Raw genomic sequence first — 23,089 nt, forward strand, 5'->3', positions numbered from 1 at the left:
GATTCAGCATGTTTGCAACCATCCATTGGAAAACAACAGGCTGCACAATACCAATATTTGTTTTCTGTCAAAGTCTGGGTCAAGAGGTCAGGAACTGAAAAAGTGCCTACATACGCGAGGAAGAATCTATCCAAGCACACACACACACACACACACACACACACACACACACACACACACACACACACACACACACACAATTCTGTGCCATGCAAATCTTTCCCTTCTTATTTTATATATGCAAAAAAAAGTCTCAGATTTGTACCAAGACAAAAAAGATCTTAGTGAGCAGTAAAAACACAAACCCAAATGACTGTACTGTGCAGTGCCAGCCAGCCAACCACACACAGACACACCACAAACACACACACACACACACACACACACACACACACACACGGGTAGAAGGAGCAGGTGAAATGCGGCAGGTGTGCCACTACCTGAGGGTTGTGAGTATTTGGTGAGAGTTACAGCCAAGTCATGAGGGCCACGAGATAACAGACCTTAAGGCTCGTACTCACGCACACACACACACACACACACACACACACACACACACACACGCACATGCACACTCATGCACGCTGAACGGTGCAAGAGGGATTTTTTTTTTTTTTTTTGCTCCCCGATATCAGTCGTGAGCCTATTTACTGTATCTTCTGGATGTGTGTGTGTGTGTGTGTGTGTGTGTGTGTGTGTGTGTGTGTGTCTCTGTGTCTGTGTGTGTGTGGGTGTTGCACATCTCAATGCTGCGTGACAAATTAACCCTTTATTTCCCCGAAGCGTCCGCTGTAGTCATTTCCACCTCCGGGCCGCTCACTTTGGAAAGCACCTGCCTTTGGGATGCCTCGCCGGCGACAACCGAGACCAATAAAGAACCGAAAAAAAATAATAAATAAATCCAACGAGAGCTGCTGTGGATCCCAACATCGACGTGAACTCAGTCGCCTGTGCGAGGTGTATAACTTTCTTTCTTTCGGTCTCTTTTTTTTTTTTCTTTTTTTACATTTCAACTAACAAAGCTGGAGAGCGTGTCGGTCTGGCGATAAACACGCAGAAGGATCAAAAATACAACCTCTCTACTCTGGTTTTAACAACGAGAAAAAAAACCTGGGTTTTCCCCTCTTTCACCCTAAAAGAACAACAGAAGTCCCTGGTGTGTTCAATGTGAAAAACAATGAGGACGTCCTGGTGTTGTGCACGCTTGAAGAAGGGGAGGAGGGTAGGGTTAGTGGGGGGGTACTGAAGGGGCTGGGGGGGGGGTGACTTGTAACCCAGGAAGCAGGAACAAAAAAAAAAAAAGCAGAGGGAAAGACAGAAGATATGACACAAGGTGAAGCAGAGGACCACTGAGGAACAACGGAAGATTAACCCTTCTAGTGCAGCAGAGGCCAGACGGCAGGCAGACGGAGACCGCAGGTTTCATTTTTCACTTTCTGCAAACACACACACACACACACACACACACACACACTCGCGCACGCACGCACAGTCATAAATCTTCATCGTCACAGCAGCGACACCAGCGACAGGAGGTGTCTCCTCTTTTCCCTTGAAAGAAAGTCACAGAATTTCACCTCACTTCCAACTAAATCGTGTACAAGAAGTCGTTCTGCTGAAACGATGTTTATTTTTTTAATTTAATTTAATAAAAAAAAGAATTCATCAGAAGAAAAACCTCCCAGCCCAAAGGGCGTTTCATGGGAACTTTTCTCCCCCCCCCCCTGACATTTACTTAATGATTTCGCAGGAGCCTGGATGGTGATGAAGAGGCCTCGGTGAGTCACCGCCGTCACATGAAACCTGCTCTAATCCTCCCACCACGACTTGGCAGCTGCCGGGGACCAGAAACTGGTTTGCGTGCGCTCATCAGGCCAATTCATTAGGCGCACCTTAGCCGCAGCGGGTACCTGATAAAGTGGCCGCTGAGCATCAACCGAGTTCCTGTTGCCTTTCCGTTCAGTCGGCCCGCTACATGTGACCTCTGACCCCTGACATCAACCAGTCACCCCCCCCCCCTCGCTTCACATGATAGTAGTGTCCCCCTCTATGGTTTCCATCCTGTAATATAATTGGTAAGACTTGTGAAAAAGCAGCCACGTTCGCCACGTTCACACTCGCTTCAGCCTGAAGCTTCTCTTCCTCGTTGCGACGCTTCGCCCTGAGCTCCAGCGACCAGCAGGCACCCCCAACTCACCCAAGTCACTAGCTGTGTTTCCATTACAGTTTTTCGCAAAACAAAAGGGATACTTTTAAAATTTCGACAAAGTACAATTGCGATTTACAGGCGTTTCCATTGAATGGTGTGAAGAGCATAAGGCGTGATACTTGCAAAATCACGTCTCGTGAGATTTTTTTTTTTTTACGAGAATCATGTTTGCTTTTGTTTGCTCACGTTTGGTTGCTGTCAAGAATGGTTGTTATATTTTTACTTTGAAAAAATGTTCCGACGCTGCCTCCATCCAAACACAGCGTACGTCACGTCCGCTGACATGTAAATGTGTTTCCATGACACTTTTGCGATATACCTCTATATGGATACGTCTGAAAAACCACCTCATGAGAGCGTCAAAACCTTTTACCGACATTTGAGAGGTTTTTCAAAGTTTAGCTGTTTCCATGACCAGTTTTTTTTAGTGCAATATTTAGGTTTTGGGGTAATGGAAACGCAGCGACTGTCGCCTGATTGACCAAATTGGAGAAAGTTGCGTAAATATCAAATAGAACGTTCTGCCGACGAGTCGCCTCTTTGTCTCAACTAGCGTGTGGCTAGCCTATGCTAAGTCTATTGGGCGTTTTGGAGGGAGATGCCGAACTGATGGGGTGCCGTGTTTTCACAGGGAGAAGGGAGGGAGGGAGGGAGTGGTTGAACAACATTTAAGTGGGGACGGGGGAGGGGGAGGGGACGGGCTCTGTTTGCACTGTCAATATTTACTGTGACACATGCTGGATGAGTACAGACTGACAGGGCTGGAGAGCGTGTGTGTGTGTGTGTGTGTGTGTGTGTGTGTGTGTGTGTGTGCGTATGTCAGAAGTCGCGCTCCGATGAAGAGATTCTGGTCCCCAAAAACACCACAACCCATCTCGTAGGAACAGGATGAAGTGAGGTGGAGGCAAAACAGTTCAATCGCGGGACAATTAGATAAAGTTTAGACGAGTCGGCCTCTGTGTGTGAGTGTGTGTGTGTGTGAGAGAGAGAGAGAGAGAGAGAGAGAGAGAGAGACTTCTTTTTTTTGTCTTTTACTTTTTGCAATGCAAATGAGCGATATGCAAAGGCAGGCAACATGACACAGGAGTGTGTGTGTGTGTGTCTGCGTGTGTGTTTTTGCACCCTTTTGCATTTTAAATCCTTTTTATCGCTTCTAATCCCCCCCTCTTAAAAAAAAAAAACCAAAACAATTCTGCCCAAATTCAAGGCCATCCCACAGCTCTTCTGCAGAAAAGATTTCGTCGTCAAAAAAAACAAAAAAAAAACAAGTCAGGCCTGTAAAAGTCTGACTCGATTCACACCTCTGCCGTTCATTTGCTCAAAAAAAACAAAAAAAAAAACAGACTTGTGTGGCAAATGTGCTCCGCTTCGTCTTTGTTCTTTATCTTATTTCTTCCCAACGCTGTTGACTCGCCGGCTCGAGCCTCCCAGCTATACTCATCATGTTGATTCACAGGTATTTATAGTGTCAACAAAGACAACAAATGTTGTCACCCTCCCTTCTCCCGTGTGTGACTCATGCGGATCTAGCTCCTCACTGAAGGCCTACTGTCGCCATCTAGTGGTCAAATATAAAATTTCACTGGGGGGGACAAAAAGAACACGATTTCCACGGTAATGAAATGTTTTGTTTGTTTTTTAAATTACATTTATTGAACTTTTCACAGTGCACAAATTGACTGTCGCTGTTATCATGAGCAGCGCTCCGTGTCAGAAGAGCTGCTGAACAGACAGACCTCACAGAGAAACATGCACCTCTCCGAGTGATTCGTTTTTAGGTGAAAGGAAAAGGAGGTGTTTAAGTGAACATCAATATGAAATAAATAACAAAGAAAAAAAATAACTGCCCGGCGACACGTTTGAATCTGGCCTTGCGCCAAACCCTCTGCACAATTGGATTTCAGGGGGGGGGATAATTTGCAAAGTGTTTTTGCGCGCAGAACCTGAACATAAAGAGAGAAGAGCTCTGTTCTTCACGAGGAAACATGAATGACTCAGACTATAGACCCTGTCGGTGTCACGGCTGAGAGGGGCCTCCCGTCTCGCCAGGCTTTGCACCGCAAAAGTCCGACAATGCAGACTAAACAATTCTACACTATACGTACAAAAAAAAATATTTTTTTTTTTGACGTCGTTAAAGAAAGAAATTAGGCTTCAGGAGAGTGTTCTGTGTTGCTGTTGTTGTATTTTAAGCTCAGATACTTTCTTCACTAGTTTCTTCAAAACTCGGGGGAAGACTTTTCCGATAGCACCGCCTTTATCATGCTAGGTATAAAAATTCGATAAACGTGGTTTAAAAAGAAGAAGAAGAAGAAGAAGAAAAGTCCAATGTGTAACATTTCCGGTATCTTTTGGTATCGAAAAGAAAATGTGTGGGTGTCTAGCTAGGTAAAGTTACTACGAATGCATAACTGCGGTGACTTTTTTTTTTATTTTTTAATTATGAGTATTTATATTTACATCGCGACTCGCAGGTCCGTTTGTAAAGAGGCGGCCGTGTCAATATGTTGGCTTTTGTACCATCAAGACGCTACAAATCTTACACACTGGGCCTTTGGGACTATGTACAATACATCAAGAATAGTGGAGAAAAAAAACAACTCAGACCCACACGTGTGAACAAATCATTTCTACAGCTCAGTTAAGGTGACATCAGCCTTGTAGCGGATCAGCTCCACACATTAAAAAAAAAAAAAAAAAAAAAAAGTCCCGTATTGTCTTTTCCCCACATGTAGTTTACATCCTGCGTCGCATCCGAGTCCCGAGACCAATTTAAAAGATGGAAAAAAGATAAAAAGTTTGGAAACAGCATATTTAGCCCTCTGTTTACGGCCTCCAGCAAAAAAAAAAAAAGAGAAAAAAAGTTTTAGCTCCCTGATGCTCAGTTGTACTTTACACATTTGTAAAAACAAAACAAAGTCTTGTGGTCTTGAAGGGGGCGGAATCAACACCTGGCCCGGTGTGTTGTGTCAGAGCCCCTTGTGACATCACATGGGGCTGATTTTCAGAAAGTCATAAAAAGGGACAGGATGCATTTTTCTCAATTCCTGGAGAGTTCACTGCAAGATTAGAAAATATGACTTGAGTGACTTTTGTATAAGGTAAGACCTTTTAAGGCAGTGATTTCTACGTATTCTAATGATATATTCATATTCCTGTTGCGGATATCCGACTATATTCCTGATCGGAGGAGAACCGATCCGTCGTAAAATTGGCACCTTGAGTGAGTGAACGGGCAGGAGGCCCCGCCCACTCGGACCCTGATACTCGGCGAGAGACAACAGAACCCGCTGCTTTAGCTGTGCGTTTGAGTTGGCTGGTATGGCTGAAGAAACCGTTGGTTTGTTCACTAAACCGCAAAAATAAAAAAGAAAGGAAAGTTTCTCCCAGAAGTCCATGATGCTGTGTTAAGGCTCCGTTTGTATACGAGCTTGTAAAAGTAAGGTCATCAGACACACAAATGCACCGAGTCAGTACAAAAAAGAAAGGAGAAAAATGGATAACACCAGTGTAAAGGTTGCATTTTTAACAATATCCAAGGAGGAGGAGGAAGAAGTCCAGAAGATTTGGCATGTGAAGAGCTGAGGTCACGTTATGTACACATTACATCGTCTGTCAGAACAAAGTTTACACAAGAAAAATGGCTCTGTCGTGTGTCTCCTCATCCCGGAGACGTTCGTGCGAAGCCGCTACGCATCAGTTAGTTGTTGTTGTTTTTTCAGTAGAGTCAGTGGGCGACAGTTACTGTAGTCAGTGGGAGACAGTACTTTACGTTACCTCGACTCGGTAAAAACGCACCGCAGTGAGAGTGAAACAACTCGTACGAAAGAGCATCCAGTGGAAGTGCAGGCAGTAGAAAACAGAGAAAAGGTGAAAAACAAAAAATAAAAAGTTTACAGTTTACATCGAGTTTCATTTAAAAGTGTAAAAAGTGTAATATATAGGATATATGTATTTGTTTTTAAATTCTCTTTCATATATTTCTTTCTCTTCAAGCACCGCTCTGGGATGTTAAATTACATTTTGTTTTAAACTTCTTTATTGTTCAAGCAGCTTTGTGCAAACACATCTATATTTGTCCTTCACGGGGCTCCGACCTTTCATGTCCTTCTCACACACTCAACATCACGTGTTTATATAAAAAGGCAAGACTTTAAGTCGCGTAGCATATATTTACTAAGAATCATCCGTCCGTCCTTGAATCCGGCCGTGCGTTTTAATCTCTTTTGCGCCGCCGTTGCCGCCACAGGGCCTCGGTCCTCCTCCCCACAAGAGGGAGCCGCTGCGCCTCAACGCCAGCCATCCACCCATCCGTTCGCCCGCCCACCTCCGCGTTTCTGGGGCTGCGAAACAACCGGGCACTGAGCTCGAACACGCCGGAGGACAAACAAGGAGGTGGATAATCTCTCTTTTTTTCCACCCTTCACGCAAGATCAAACCTCAAGGACAAAAAAACAAAAAAACAGAGGGATTAAGGGATGTCTTCTGCTTCTCCTCCGCCTCCTCCACCTCCTCCACCGCCCTCGGGCTCCTCGGCGTGGGAGTGGCTTTGCGTGTGAGCGTATCGCAGGCGGCTCCAGCGGGTCTTGTTGCGGTGCAGGTGGGCCATCATAGCGCGGCTGAGCGGGCTGGGCTCGGTGAAGCGCTGCCACTCCTCGAAGAGCGGCTCCACGATGTAGGAGATGAAGCCTGGAGGAAGCGCGGAGAGTGTCAGCAAGAGGAGGGCCAGGGGGTGGGGACTCAGAGTTTAGGTTGAGGTTACTTGACGTGACACGCAGACTCACCTGTCTGGATGGCGGGGACAGTGTCCGCCTGCTGGTTGCACATGGGACTGATCTCCAAGTCAAACTTCTTCTCCAGGTCGCCTGTCGGGTCCATTTCGACATTGTGGCGAAATAAATAAAAACAAAAACAACACACGACGGTTTCTTCTCCATCAATTTTTTTTTTAAATGCAGATAAATCAGCCGAGTTGTCCAGGATATGGCTTCAGTTTGCGCTTTTATTGACGATTCGCTAGACGTGCAATGTTGGAGATTTCGCAAATTCCTCATTTTGATCTGTTTGTTTGATCTGTTTGCTTTGTAGGAGATATTGTCATTTTGCTGATTCTGGTAAAATTGGTTATAGGCAAAAAAAAAAAAAACATATACATATACACACACACACAAACACATATTCTCTACCAGTGAAAAGTTTGGAGACATGCTTCGGATTTCATGGTTTTCTTTCATTTTCATGACTATTTACATTGTAGGTTGTCACTCAAGGCATCAAAACTATGAACGAACGTATATGGAATATTTATTAAGCAAAAAAGTTAACTGTGCTACAGGATACAATTTTTGGACATGAATTATATCCAGAATAATTTATTATTATAAATTATTATATTATAATCATCACTTCCAGCCTGCCACATGTCGTACGAGCTTCACGACAACATAAAGTGTAATGTGACATAGAAAGTGGCTTTGGTTTGTAGAATCCTCTAGTTTTAATTTAGTTAAAGGCATGAAGGCCGGAGCTACTTAAAACCCGCAACAGTTTTTTCTTCCGGCTGGTTTCCGTCTTTTACTCACCCTGCCTGTAGAATTCCTCGCACACCCTCTCGCTCCACTGCCGGCTCAGCTCCCACACACGGCACGGGTTGCACACGTCTGCGCACTTGAGCGCAATCTGAAGACACATTGCAGATGCAGATGTTAGCGAGTCTTGACACCTGCTGTGCACTGAGCAGTCTTTGGGGGGGGTGCTGTTGTACCTGCAGGATGAAGTGTCTGTGCGCGGCCAGCCGCAGGTCCAGGTCCTGGTTGTCCAGGTGTTCTCTGAAAGTCGTCAGGAACTCGTTCTGCCTGCTGATGTCGGTGGCCAGGATGAGGGAGCCTAGCTGCTGTTCCATGTCCTGCCTGCAGAGCAGAGGGGGCGCCACTGAGCAACAAACGACAAACTGCTTATGGAGGTTTTGTCTCTATGGATGCATTGTAAGTACTGAATCCCAGATACTTCCTGGATACTTCCAATATTGCAAAGTGGCTATTTAAAAATAAATAAATAAATAAATAAAAATAGTGGCCACTCGAGGTACTGCAGCAAAAAATGCTGTGCAGACCAAAAATCGTTAAATTTTTTTTTTTTTTAAATAATAGGTTCAATAATAAGACCGGTTAAATGATGGTGTGTGTGTGTGTGCGTGCACTCACGACATGTCAGCAGGCAGGTGTGACAGAAGCCCCGACTCTCGCAGCATGCCCACGGTGGACCTCCAGTGGTGGCTCTCCAGCACGGAGGTGTTCTGCACGAGATGCATCAGGTTCAGAGTGGACATACTTCTTAAAGCTGAGCCAGCAGAAACAGGCCGTCTAAAATCTAAAGGCTTGACCCCGCACGTCTGTACCTGGTAGAGGGAGGCCAGGTGGTGCTGGGTCTTGATGAGGAAGGGCTGGTTGACGCCAGGGTGGTCCACGTCGTGGGCGGCCGCCGCCATCAGGCCCAGGAAGACGTCCAGAGGACTGAGCTGCTCCGCCAGCTGCAGCACAACCGGGCAAATGCAAAGGATGATGGGTAAATGTGGGCCCCAATTGCAACTACACTCCCCTTTATTGCAAGTTAACACTTGAAACCGCCATCCATCCGCAATAACATCGAAACTTTTTGTTCACTGCATACTGTGAAATTGATATTACTGTTACATCCCAAATATGTGGCGTCATTTTCAGAATTATTGTAGTCTCATTTTGCGTGTGTCCAGGATGGTGTTGGTTAATTCGAATGTCTTGGTTCATTGTTTTGAGCTCTCAAACAGTGTCTGACTCAAAACTTTAGATGGACAAAAGAAAGAAGAGAAGCAGAGTTCAGTCGCTGCCGTGTGATTGGCCGACTAGCTATATGTGTCACCAGGCCACTTGGACATTTTACCTAATAAACTGGCCAGCCAGCCTTCCATTAAGCGGCTCCTTCTCAGTGTGCTGAGCCTCACCTGGATTTATTTGCCTAAATGCTTTCAACAAAACAGGCGCATCACAAAGTGCTTCAGGGGAGCAACGGAGGACACTAAAGTAATTACTGTCTGGAGGGAGGGAGGAGAAAAAAAACGAGACAGCCAGACTTAATCCGGTCAGGGGGGTCTTGAAGGACCCGTGCAGCTGTTGTGGTGTCTAAGTGGGCAGGATTGATTCTCCGGAGGAGGAAGGGGAAGAGGAAGAGGAGGAGACCCCGGCGGGACGAGTCGAGGAGAAGCTGAGCGAATCGCGAGGTCATCCAGTCGGCGTGCGTGAGCGTGAATACAGCAGCGTTCATTATTTACCTTGGGCTCCTTCAGGTAGCAGTACATGGCTTGAGTGACGTCCGCGGCATGAACGGCGTTGTGGTAGGGGTTCTGGGAGTGGTAGTCCTCCTGCACCATGCCTGGACAGACAGGACGGGACGGAAATTCAATCTCACTTCCTGTTTCCACTTGATTCTACATAGATTTCCTATTTTAAACATGCTGAAAATGCATTCTGCTACATCAACCTTGGAACAAAAATGGAAATACATTTACCAGCTGCAGTAATTGGAATTGGAAAAGGAGTTTATTGCAGTTTTTTTTATTTTGATCGTATTTTCTTTCCCACTGATAGGCTGATGGCTCACCAAGAAACCTGTGCAGTTTGACAATGTCCAGCTGGAAGTGCTGCACCAGGCCGTAGACGTTGAAGAGGTGGCACATGAGGGTCACCAGGCCGTTACCTGGAGCAGCGAATCAAAAGGTCAGGATTTCAGTGGAGGAACCCTTCAGGTGGGGGGGAGAGGAGGGAGCACGTTCGCCTCACCGTTTGTTAGACGATCAAAGAGGAAGATGTCAAAGTTCCATGTGCCCACTTTGGAGAGCATTTGCTGTAATGAGAAGAAGGGAAGACGAATAAGAAAAGGGGCCTGACAGCACAGGGAAGAGCAGAGACACACACACACACTTGCTGCAGTTGTGTGTGTGTGTGTGTGTGTGTGTGTGTGTGTGTGTGTGTGTGTGTGTGTGTCCTCACCGCAGCCTGGCCCAGGTAGTTGTCGTCCAGCAGGTGCAGCGAGCCGGGTGTGTGCGGCACCAGGCTCCTGAGCAGCCTGGAGGCGTGGCAGTACCTCTGGAAGCTGAGCTGCCGCTTGACCTTCCTCCTCGTGCCAGACTCGACCTCCCCCTGGTGGCCGCTGGCTGGAATGGCCAACAAAAAAACAAAAACAAAGAAAAAGGCAACCGTCGTCACAAAAGAAGCCATTAGTGATGTCACAAACCATATTTGAGTGCTGTGTAATAAATTTGGGTTGCGACTTCATGATAAGGGGGGAAAAATACATCTGTGTGCTGAGACTCCAGCAGTTGAGAGGCGCTGGTTTAGTGCTAACAGGACGGGAGACGCTGTTCAAAGCCACTCACTTTTGAGGATGCGAAGGTCGATCAGGGGGTAGGAGCCCCGCCTCTCCACCAGCAGCACACCAGCATGTCCCAGGTTGAGCCTGCAATCCGCTGCACATCGGAGGAGAGAGAGAGAGAGAGGGAGAGGGAGGGAAGGAAAGAGGGAGGATGGAAAAAAAGAGAAGCGAAGAGAAGATAAATATTTGGCTTTGACGACGATTGTTGAGTGACGGCGGCTATTTTTGGCCCACGACCGAGTTCACATCGTTCAAACACGTCACTTAAACGAGGGCAAAGGACAAAAGTGCTTCCTGGATGCGTCGTGAATTTATGATTTTTATGTTATCATAAGAAACAAAGAAAGAAAGGTAGGTATGAGAGCAAACTTATATTTGTATATATATTTATAAAACTTTAACATTTTAAATATTGTGAATTTTGCCAGCAGACAGCAGTAAACCTTCTCCTCAAACAAAAAAGGGAAAAACAGCAACAAAACTGGATCCTTGAATGCTGCATGCTGCCACTGTTTAAAATGTACACAGCACACACACACACACACACACACACACACACACACACACACACACACACACACACACACACACACACACACACACACACACACACACACACACACACTGAGGCGACAACACGATGCAACAAAAGCGATTCCTGAGCCCAGTTGTGCGCGGAGACTGAACAGAGTTGGCTCTCGCTTGGCTAAGCTAAAAACTCCTGGAACCCTGAATAATTCACACAGCCAGCTGTGTGTGTGTGTGTGTGTGTGTGTGCGTGCGTGTGTGAGAGAGAGAGTGTGTGAGTGTGGAAGTGGAGAGCGTCACGTTCCCAAGGTCGCAGATTCAACATCAGCTCCGTGTCCGCCGTGCTGACAGGAGCCGCCAGCTAACGTGCTAATGGGAGGGGGTGGGGGTTATTCCTGCAGCTGTTGTGGTGCTGGAGTCTGTGTGTGTGTGTGTGCGTGTGCCGCCATGCATAAAACATATGTGTGTGTGTGGGGGGGGGGAAAAGTGCTTCCATTACCTTTTTATTTGACCTACAGCCCAGTGCAAACAGATATAAACCACTGGAAGAGCAGAGTGACTCAGCCTGTTTGAGGAGCCCTGCTGGCCTAGTTTGAGAGAGCGGAGGAGGGTTGGGGGGGGGGGGGGTATGGTATGGTGGGGGTGTGGGGGTGGAAGCCTCTTTACCTCCTCTATACCGTTTGCCTCCGGCCACAGAGGAGGGAGCGTCATGGACGGGGAGCCGCAGCGGCGCTCCAACCTCAAACACTCACTCGTCTCCCATACGTCCAGTCATCTCTGCGTATGGTTCTGTTTTTTTCCCACTGTGCTACTGCCGCAGCTCCCGCATTCACTGCTCCCGAATCCCCAAGAGTCCCGCCGAGCGACGCCATTACTCTCAGCCGTGTTCTTGTGTAAAGAAATAAAAAAAATAAAAAGCTCTTCGTGAAAAGGATTTTTTTTTTCGCACTTGACGTATCAGCGCAGCGTTCGGTTAAGGACGCGAGTCTGCGCAGGCGACCGATTGCGTGTTTTTGTGCGTAGCGTTGCGATGTGCAGGGAGGAATCGGACGCGGGGGGGGGGGAGGAAAAAGAAAACGCAAAAACACACTCGGCTGCCAACTCGTCTCCTTGCATCCCTCCCTGTTTTTGCAGCATCCCTCTGCCATCCTCCCTCCATCTCTCCCTCCCTCCCCAATCTGATCCATCCCTCGGCCCCGCCCCCTCCTCTCCTCTCCTCTCCTCTCCTCTCCTCTCCTCTCTAGCTCCCTCTGTGGTAAATAGGTCATTGTCTCTGCGCGGTGCAGAACTGGGTCATTTCGGATGGAAACGTGCATCAGCTGGTGCGCAGTGTTTTTCGACTCCGCCGCCGCGTCCGGCACGCACTGCGCATACGTGCACGCAAACCAACGCTCGCCGCTGCTAAATGAGGTTAAATCCCCCGGTACCAAATGTGAACACACACACACACAGACACACACAGAGACACAAACACGCACCCTTGCCAGCAATACAAACATGTTCACTTGGCTTCGCTGGAAGCTGTGGGTGTCTGTGGCACAAACTGTGCTTCTGCCGCACGCAGCGCCAACACTGGAACACAAACAGCTTAACACACACACACACACACACACACACACACACACACACACACACACACACACACACACACACACACACACGGGTAGGTGATGTTTGTTTTTTTTTTTGCTCCTTGCAGCTGCTGTGTCTTGTTTTTTCACACACTCACACACACACACACACACACACACACACACACACACACACACACTAGATGGGATTCCCACAGATTCCTTCAGCACTGTCAAGGCAAGAGGGAGAGAATTATGGATTTATCCTGATTATTACCCTGATTATTAACCTGATTATTACCCTGATTATTATCATCATCATCATCATCATCATTATCATTATTAGATGCTAAAACACAGATAATAACAAATAGTCAAAAACTCAGTTGACACCTGGCTAGCTGGCTCGATGGCTGGGTGGTACCGCCACTGACTGCGGGATAGCACTATCAGCTAGTTATCAACGCTCTTTGTGACATCACAAGGGGCTCACCTGCAACAATGCAACTAAAATGTGGAGGCTGGAGATACCAGCGACCCGTGAAAACAATTTGTGCTGGAATTGTGTCTCTCACACACACACACACACACCAATCAGAAGAAGGTGAGTGAAGTCTTTTCTAGAGATTTTCTGGCCTTTATCATTTTTTCGTCCCTTTTTTCTCTTTCTTCTCCACTTCAAATGCCACATTTCCAGCGTGCAGTTCAGCCGGTGGAGTCCTGGAAGGAAAACACCCCCTAAAAGGACTGAAACGCGGAAGGACCTCTTGTCCTCCATCAATTCAGATGGATTCGCACAATTTGTCTCATGTTTTGGGAGTGTGGGAGGAAGCTGGAGAACCCTGGGAATCGAACCCACGACCTTCCACAACACCCGATCTCCCCTCAACATTCTAAATGTCTTGTATTGTAACCGAATCATTCAACCGTTTCAATCATATGAGAAAATGTGCTGTTCCAGTTCCAAAGTGAGTCAATTTAATACAAGATTTGACATCACTGTCTTGCGTAAGGGCACTAAATCAGGACACAAATGTTAAATATTCATCATCATCGCCGCCACCGCTTTGCCTGTGGACCTCGACGCCGATGAGTAACAGACACGTCAGCCGCGCTCGACACAGCAACACGCACCGTGAACGCTGTTCTCCTCAGCCGCCGCTGAGATTAAAAAAAAAAAGAAAAAGTCAGCGTGACTCATTGTCGCCGCTGATGGAACTCGAGCGTCCCGGCGCCGAGCTGAGCCGCTGAAATCAACATCATCGGGGGGGCCACCGCTGGTCTCGGCGAGGCGCGTCCCACCGATGAGGTCACAGATAAGTAACAGGAAGCGAGTGGCAATGCGAACGCCGCACCTGGTGAGTCAAAGCCGAGGGCGCCGAGGTGATTCCCCGCCGGAGTGAGTCACCGGCTCAGTGAGTCCGCACAGAGAATGAAACACTGAGGTTCAGACTGTGTCTGCGTCCCACTGGCATCACCCCCAATCTCAAAACCATACCAACGTTAGAGGTGGCGCCGTCAGATCAGTGAATCGGATCAGATGAATCATCAATTCACCAGGTCATCCGGTGAATCCGGACAGACGTCGGTGTCGTCAGCGCAGCTGCTGTTCAGCAGATGGTTTAAAAAAAAAAAAAGAAGGGGGAAAAAAAAAGAAAAAAAAGAGCTTTTATTTAATGACGCCAGTTGGGAATTACGACCCAAATCCCCTCTGTGTCTCTGAGTGAGTCGGAACGGCCCTCAACCTCGGCTCGGGGGTCAACGTGTACGATCCCGCCTCAGACGCTCACGCACGTCAATAGGCGGCCAGAAGGGACGTTTACGTCGGAGGGAAATAATCTGTCCGCATAGACAGCACAGTTATGGCACGGCATGGCACGGATAGGAATGGCACACATTCTAGTGTTGTAGTCCAGACGGCACCAGCCAAGACCAAGACATTGTCAAGACTGGAGAGTATCAAGATTGAGACGAGACCAAGACTCAAACAACTTTGCTTCATAAAATTGAGGAAGGAAGAAGAGGCAGGGTGTCACTCTGGGTGTCACAAACAGAGCAAAAAAAGGCAGCAGTTGGATTCTTTTCCGTTAATATCGTGTCATTGCGGTGTTGGCTGAGTCTTGACTGGTCTGGATCAAAAATCCCCAGTTCGTCCAGTCCAAGACTGAGACAAGACCGAGTAAAAATGCCTCCGAGTCCGAGCCGAGACCCTTAAAAAGTGCTCTTGAGACCAAGACCACTTTGGAGTACAACACTAAGAAGAAAAACTTCTTCTTCTTCTTCTCCTTCTTCTTCTTCTTCGCTGGTGTGTTTAGTCGCGCGAGCAGGGAGGGGGAAAAAAAAAAAAGGCATGAAACATTCATCACAACTCCACTGTAACACCGACACGCATCGCGCCTTTACCTTCCAGCTGAGCACTCCTGCCCTCCATGCCATGCTTCACCAGCTCCTCCTCCTCCTCCTCCACCTCCTCCTCCTTGCTCCCATCCTCCTCCTCCTCCTCCTCCTCTTCTTCTCCCACCCAGGCGCTGGCCCGGCTCCTGTCGGGGCCGCCGGACCGCCGGGCCCTCCAGGCGGCCCGCAGCTGCCGTATGAGTGCCGGGAGCTCCAGGGCCAGGGAGAGACCCCCGCCGCAGGTGACGGGGGGCATCCTGAGGGGGCTCCACACCGGGGAGCGAGGCGTCTCGTCGGGGCAGCGCACCCCCACCTCCACGCCGAGGCCCGGGTCTCGCATCCTCAGGTCCTGGCCCCAGAGACCCTCCAGCACGGGCATGGCTCACACGGAGGGCCGGGCGGGGGAGTCGGGAAGCGAGCGGCCGGAGGTGAAGGCGGTGGGAGAGGAGAGAGATGGAGGTGCGGCGGAAGGAGAAGCCAACAGTCAGGTAGCCATAGGTGAGGGAAGAGGACGGAAGAAGAGAGTTGCGGGCCGGATGAACAAAGAAAAGCGCAGAAGAAGAGAAGAGGTAGGGAGAGGCAGAAGAAGAAGAAGAAGACGAAGAAGATGAAGATGAAGAAGAAGGAGTGAGAATCCTCCTCGGTCCCTCTCTCTCTCTCCCGGAGTCGGCCGCTGATGCTCTGCTCACTCCTCCTGCCGCATTCTCTCTCTCTCTCTCTCACTCTCACTCTTACTCTCGCTCTCTCTCTCTCCACCTCCGCCGTCTCGCTCGCCGCCGCCGCCGCCGCTGTTGTTGTGGAGCGCGGGAAGCCCCTCCCCTCCTCCTTCTCTCGCTCCCTCCCTCTCTCTCTCACTCCCTCACTCGCTCTCCCAATGCGTGCCGCTACGCCGGTCGCGGGCCAATGAGATTCACTTAAAGGCTTTGCGGGGATTTGGATTCGGGGGGGAGTGGGGGGGGGGGTCGTCAGCGCAAACAGGAAGCGCGATGAAGGAGGCGATGGGAAGAAGAAAAAAAAAGAAAAAGATAAAGGTTTAGCGTCTAATGCCCACGTCTGTGTCCACCACACAGCTCAAGGTGACTTTCCTCCACACCGACAGCCAGGTGTGCTGGTTTAGTCCCACAATGCATTGTGTTCAGCAGGAGGCGAAGAGCCAGAGTTTTGAGGGAGGATGTAAATAAAATACACGTTTTTATGGACATCTTTGGATTTTTATGGATGATTAATGGTCCTTGATTTATGATTATAATAATGGTAAAAGCTCAACGTACTGCCCACAGACACATACATTAATTAAAGTGTATACTCCCATGACAACAAAAGTCATTTGGTTTTCCTTCTCTTAGAACGGTTCTCATGTAAACACTACCAGTCTGAATGGATTTTTTTTCATTTTCATGACTATTCACATTGTAGATTGTCACTCAGGGCATCACAACTATGAATGGACGCATATGGAATATTTATTAAGCAAAAAAGTGTGAAATAACTCAAACCAATGTTATATTTGAGATGATCTAGAATAGCCACCCTTCATGTAAAATATGTATACAGTGACAACATATTTAGGTATTTAGAATTTTTTTCTTTTGTCACATTAATCCACATGTCTTGGTCATATATTTGATGTCTTCAGTGTGGATCTACAGTGTAGAAAGCTGTAAAGAAGAAACTGGTGTGTTTCTGTAGTATAGCATCCTCAATGCAACAGAGCACCTTTGTTTTGCTGGGTGCCTGCATCAGCAGCACTGAGGCATTAATCTGCAGAACGCAAAGGTCCACTCAAATGTTCAGGTAAAAGCAGAGCCGCGTGTGCCATTGCAGTTTCACGGAGGCTCTCGCAAAGTTTTCAATTGCCGAGGAAGAGGAACAAGTGCGATTAAACTTCAGCAAACGTCATTCAGCGAATCATCGGTGTTCCCAGTTTATATTAATTTTAAAAGCTTTGTTTAAACGCTCAGTCTTCTCAAACGGAAGGACTTAAAAAGCCTCGGGTGAACAAGTTCACTGAGCACGAAAAAGAACTTCCTGTTCTTGCAGAAAGAGGCTTTTTTTTTTCTTAATGACACACAAACCTTGCATTTCATTTCCGAGAAAACAATTTCATTTGAAGCACCAAAGGCCAAAGTGTTCCTCTTGACATGCGTGAAAGTGTCTCGGACATTTTCTTCTTTTTTCTAAAAAAAAAAAAAAAAGAAAGAAGAAGAAGAAAAGTTCCCCTGAAACAGTCACATGCAGAGTGAAGCGCACACACACGCACACGCACACGCACGCACACGCACGCACACGCACGCACACGCGCGCACACACACAACAGAAACAGGGGGACGGTCGTACTTCAGACGTAAGTAATTGATTACAGGAAATCATTCGACAAAGGGAGCTCAGACGAAAAGATGTGGGCTGCGTGGAAAAAAAAAAGGTTGAGAGCCGGCGGACTGACACATGATCTACTTTAGGACAACACTGTGCATTCGACTGTGATAAAAACACAACGCTTACGTTGTACTCGTGAAAATTTAATGTGGCGACGACCGCGATCATTTAAAATTTTATGACGAGTCCTTTCAACGTCTTCACCGCCGTTTAACCGCAAGGGGCCAGCGGACGCACGGCCTGGAGCCTGATCCAGTTGACTTGGTCGCGGTACCGACAGAGACAAACAAGCATGTGCTCGTTGAGACACTCCTTTATTATGACAGGAAAAATTCACCCCGGAAATCCAACACTGTGCTCGTCACTGTCCTGCAGTCCGGCCTCTTTAAAATACTGACACCGGCTTTTATTATATTTGATCACAAAGTCAATTATTGGGCTTTTTTTTGTTTTGTTTTGTTTTTTGTTTTTTGTTTTACCTTTAAATTGTATTCTTAAGAAGCAGAGTCTTGACATCACTCAAATGTGGCTGCAATAAACTGGATTAAATAGAGTTCTTCACCACGCAGACAAATCCCAACATCGGCAAACAGGGAGGTTGAGACGAACATCGAACGTCCTGCTGGTGTGTCAAATTAAGAGTTCTGTTCAAGCTCGCTGCTTGAGAAAAACTGGGGAAACACATTTTCCAATCAATCATCACTGTAGGTGCGTGTGGAGAACGTACATGAAACGATCCAGTCCACTCAGTCTCTTTCATTCTTGCTTTTACATCCGCTGCCACAGACAGACTGAAAGTTTAACAGCCACCAGACTCGAGTCCTGGGCTGAACCATGTGCGACTTGCACATGGTCGCAGTTGCTTTATGTTTTAAACCAGCTCGGGCTCAACTTGTGGAGAGGTGAAGGCCTCCGTGATGCCAGGTAAGCGCCTGACTATTTACTCATATTGTCTTCTGATTTGTGTGTTTTGAGGTTTTTACTCTGGTGTTCAATTTAAAATTCAATTCCAGTCTGTACCTTTCTGAACACTCCTCTAAGGGACCATGACATAAATGACGCCAACGTTAAAAAAAATTAGCTTTTTTTTTTTTTTTTACCTCTTATACACTCACCAGCCTCGCTATTAGCTCTAATGTTTGATAGCTTGTAGTCATGAACAGCTGATTGTAGTTGGGATGACTTCAAAACGAGCATCAGAGCGCAGACTTTGAATGTGGCGAGCCTGCTCGTTGGTCAGAGTGCTGCACAGTCCACTGATCAACCAACACAAACATACAGAGAGCGGCAAAAGGAAAATATCAAGTGAGCGGCAGTTGTGTGGGTGAAGGACGTCAGTGGTCAGGGGTCAGAGGTTACGAGGTCCCTGACACTAGATAACCGGTAACGATTCAATCTCCACAGTGCAAACAAGCCACAGGCAGCTGGGTCGTTCTCGGAGGTCTGAGAGTAAATTTAGCGGCCGACGTACACAGAGATAGCGGAAATATTCCTCAGTGTAAAGACCGGAGATTACATAAAGACAAAGGTCAGCCAGAGCCCGCGGCGCCGTTTCCAAATGTTTGGACACATTGATTTGCTGCCGACTATAAATACACGTATGTGCGCGCGCACAACTGAAGCAGTTAGTTGGGGCCGCTCAGGCTTCTACTTCTTACCCAGCATGCGAACTCGTAGGGCATCCTGCTCCGGCCTTTCGAATGCGACGGCTCCACACCTCTGTGGGTCAAAGAGAGAGAGAGAATATGGAGGTTAATATTACAATGGCCGCAAAAATATCACACACACACACACACACACACACACACACACACACACACACACACACACACACACACACACACACACACACACACACCAGGGAAGTGCCAGGATGCTAAGAAACCATGTTAAACTGGAGACTGGGCATATACACAGCTGAGTCAGGGTCCATTTACACGGAATCAGTTTTTTTTTTTTTTTTTTCTTGAAACCGCATATTTTCAAAAAAAAAAAAAAAATTTCACAAAGCCGTAACAAAAAAATGTTTTAAAAAAATTCCCGTTTACACGAAGACGCTGGAAATGACTGAAAACGATGTAGTACCTATGCCCGGCCTGGTGTGGCGCCGCAAGTTTACTCCTTTAATGCGGAAGAAGAGGAAGAACACCTGAAGCACGCCGTGTTTAAAGAAGCAGGAGTTCGCTAACAACATTAGTGCCACTGAGAACAGAATGAAAGCTCACTCATCTTTCGTTGCCTCAATAATCCAGTCCGCCGACCCAAAAGAATAAATCAATCTGGTACCCGTCATTTAACCGCAGTACACAGTTTTACATCCAACATCCAATGTTTGTCATCCCTTTTCGAAGAGCCCCATCCAGCCCGGCCATGGAAGCGTTAAGCAACAGCGACATCTGCTGTTTCAGCGGCGTCATGTCAGTTTTGCCAGCCATCCTGGGGAAGTGGGTCAGCTCGCAATTTGACATACACTGGCCGTGATTGGGACATTACTCACATGCTTCCACGTGGTTTTAGTACTTATGGTCAGGCGACTCGCATTCGTTCTGTCATTATACTGTATGTGAAGAGGTGCTTCATAGTCCAATCAACGTGCTATTTCCTCCCCGCTGAAAAGTAGGCCAATATGCTGGCACATTTGTGTGAGTTGTCACCACATTTAAGCCATTATCACAGTGTGTAAAGAAAGAAAAAAGTAGATTTGATTTATGAAATGTGTTCAATCAGATGAAGCCTTTTTTTTTTTTTTTTTTTTTAAGATAACAAACCAACCAGAAGTCATTGATCTCTTTCCCACGAGTTCAACTTCAGACAGAATGTACAGTACTTCAGCCTCAATTGCAATCAAGAGATCTGAACTGCATCTCAGGCAGGGCAAAGCTCAAAACGCTTCCAAAAACTGGGTCATCTATTTATAATAGTTACAAACGTTCACAAACAGTCGCGACGGCGGCTGAACGCTGAGCGACAAGTGATTGTGCGGAGCAGATGTTGAGGACAGACGCCGGTTGAAGTGATCTGCCGCCTCCAATTACACACAACGGGGAATAAGTTGCCCTTTTCTCAGAGGGAGAGAACGGCGGCGCAAACGCGCAGAAGGGATTTGTGCAGAAAGTGACACACGGTTGTTTACTGGCAGGCAGGAAACAGAGACGACGACGCGTCACTCGCGCAGCCCACAGGCTTTGTGACACGTTAGCCGGACGCCCTCCGTCTTTTCCCCGCCGTCACCGAGCCTCACGACTGTTGGAGCGCTCGGCCGCGTAAAACCATCAACTCCCCTTCGCTCGCCTTCTCCTGCCTACTCGCCAGAAGTGTTTCGAGTAACCTTTTGAAGCTCCCCGTCTGATTCATTAACACATTCACGGATGAATACACTGGCGTAACAAGCAGAGGGACAGGAAGAAGTAAATAAGGAATTGTACCAATAGAAAATACAGTGCTATGGATGAATTCTTTTCAATGACGACACACAGTCAAACAAACACAGAAAAGAAAACCTGAGTGTCGAAAGGTGATTTTGATAAATGTGACCTTGAATTTACAGTCGTATTTTAAACTTAAGAATTGCGTTTGCGAGCCCTAATAAATAAAACCCAAATAAATAAATAAATAAATAAATAAACCCTATAACCAGTCATGTGAACAATCAAGGCCAAACAGCATCAACAAACAGTCCCTGCAGAACATCACCTCTACAAAAAAAAAAAAAAACAATCAAATGAGGTGGAAATGACTCTAATTTTCAAATACAATTTTGCACCTGTTTATTTTCTGCACTTCCTGTGCATTCATCAAACCGAAGCCACTGTTTCCTCAACATGCACCTGCGCACGTGCGCACTGGATGTGGCCTGCGGTGAGGTGGAGTGAGTGGAGGCCGTGGGTCAACACACTGACTGTGAGGCGCTGCAACATTACACAACTCTGGCAGCAGCAGATCTCTGCAGTCCAGAGAAGCGCCTCACAAACCCCCTATTCTATCAGCCAAATCAAATCAGTTGTCGGGAGTAGAAGTGACATTGACCTCGGCGTGGCCGTGGCCATAGTGTGAACTCTGACCCTCCCAAAAACTGTATGAACGACAGCTAAGCAAACCACTACTGTACATTTAGGCCTATTTCAATGTATAATAACTCAATGTAAAACTACAGAATAATATTATTTATATGCATTTACACGTTTACATTTACATAAATCATACACTTATGCATATGCTTCTGTATTTCTATATCTGAATAATTTATTAATATACATCTACATCTCAATTCTGAGAGCTTTGATTGTTATCTCTGCAAGTCACTACTCCTATATATATATATTCTCTCTCTCTCTCTCTCTGTATTTCCAATTTCTTTTTCACCCCAACCGGTCAAAGCAGATGACCTCTGGCCCTCTGGGTCTGGATCTGCTCCAGGTTTCTTCCCACAGAGGAGTTTTCCCTGGCCACTGTCGCACCTGGCTTGCTCTGGGAGGCCCAGCCTTTTTTTTTTCTTTTGATTGTCCAAAGTCCTTTGTTGATTGACATATTGATCCAACCACTGCCCACCTGGTCATTAGCAAATGTTCACTTACCAATGGTCTCACGCCACTGAAACCAATCGGGGCTGCCCTTACTGTGAACAATAATCATGTGGACGGGAGGCTCATTAATGTGAGACACACAACTCGCTCTTCAGGCCTGTGTTTGTCTTTCGACACTAAAGGCAACAACAGCGGCGACGACAACAACAGCCTCAATCATTATTAAACATAATAAAGTCCATCCATCCATTTTCAATACCCGCTTGTTCCTGAGCTCGGGGTCATGAGGGTCTGCTGACGCCTCTCCAAGCTGTCATAGAGACAAACAACGACAAACAACCATTTGCACTCACACATACACAGCCAAGGACAATTTAGAGTTTCCAATTCACCTCACATGCATGTTGGTGGAGTGTGGGAGGAAGCTGGAGAACCCGGAGAGAACCCACACGGACACAGGGAGAACATGCAAACTCCACACAGAAAGGTCCCAGGCTCGGAATCGAACACACGACCTTCTCGCTGCGAGGCGGCAGCGCTGCTAACCACTGCGCCACAGTGTCGCCCATAAAGACAATGAAATAAAATGAAACAAAATTAAATTGAATTTAAAAAGTCCGAGTCAACGTACCTCGATCATCACACAGGACATGGGACCATTACGGCCGCTCGCGGGAGGCGGCACGCAGGTGAACGCGACGCGACGAGTGGCGCGTGCCAAGCGCTGTCATTTGACGTCGACCACCCCGCGGGCAGGAAAAGCGCAAGGGCAGCAGGACCCGGAAGGAAGGAAGGTGACTGCCGGGGGGGGGGGAAGCCTGACCGACGGCTGTCCGCCGTTCCGTCCTCGTCCTCGAGCGAGCGAGCGAGCGAGCCGGCAGTGCTCGGTGCTGTTGTTCCTTCCAGGAGGGGAAGGCAAGGTGAAGCTGTCGCTTCCGCCGGCAGCGTTCCCCCTTCCCCTGTCACCCCTTCAACGCCCCCATGCGCGTGTCGCCTGTTGTGAGACGCGCGGAGAGGAATCGGGGGGCGGGCGAGGAGGAGGGGCGGGGTGCAGTTAGGAGCATCGCAGAGAGAGGAGGGAG

The 23,089-nt window shown here is 47.5% G+C and overlaps 1 protein-coding gene and 1 long non-coding RNA gene across 3 annotated transcripts; one reads left to right on the plus strand and one right to left on the minus strand.

Moving 5' to 3' along the window:
• The first annotated feature begins 1,298 nt into the window (after positions 1–1,298).
• Positions 1,299–2,079, plus strand: LOC142900447 (uncharacterized). Its single transcript, XR_012928892.1, has 2 exons — positions 1,299–1,419; positions 1,751–2,079. It is a non-coding gene; the product is annotated as an uncharacterized LOC142900447 (long non-coding RNA).
• A 3,641-nt stretch (positions 2,080–5,720) lies between these two features.
• Positions 5,721–22,986, minus strand: LOC142900376 (3',5'-cyclic-AMP phosphodiesterase 7B-like). 2 transcript variants are annotated; one of them, XM_076044642.1, is made up of 13 exons: positions 22,639–22,986; positions 19,143–19,203; positions 10,620–10,709; positions 10,234–10,397; positions 10,024–10,087; positions 9,845–9,940; positions 9,516–9,616; positions 8,607–8,738; positions 8,413–8,504; positions 7,974–8,118; positions 7,792–7,888; positions 6,994–7,074; positions 5,721–6,898 (listed from the first exon to the last, which is right to left on the minus strand). In XM_076044642.1, the coding sequence occupies exons 1-13, from the start codon at positions 22,657–22,659 to the stop codon at positions 6,681–6,683; spliced, it is 1,362 nt and encodes a 453-aa protein (XP_075900757.1). In that variant the 5' UTR covers positions 22,660–22,986; the 3' UTR covers positions 5,721–6,680. The 2 variants fall into 2 exon arrangements, with proteins under 2 accessions (XP_075900757.1, XP_075900756.1); XM_076044641.1 differs by lacking the exons at positions 19,143–19,203; positions 22,639–22,986 and adding an exon at positions 15,118–15,894.
• Positions 22,987–23,089: the final 103 nt, after the last annotated feature.

The sequence above is a fragment of the Nelusetta ayraudi genome, unplaced genomic scaffold (genome assembly GCF_046127955.1).
Source record: "Nelusetta ayraudi isolate G7.1 ecotype Tasmania unplaced genomic scaffold, CSIRO-AGI_Nayr_v1 ptg000082l, whole genome shotgun sequence".
Classification (NCBI taxonomy): domain Eukaryota; kingdom Metazoa; phylum Chordata; class Actinopteri; order Tetraodontiformes; family Monacanthidae; genus Nelusetta; species Nelusetta ayraudi.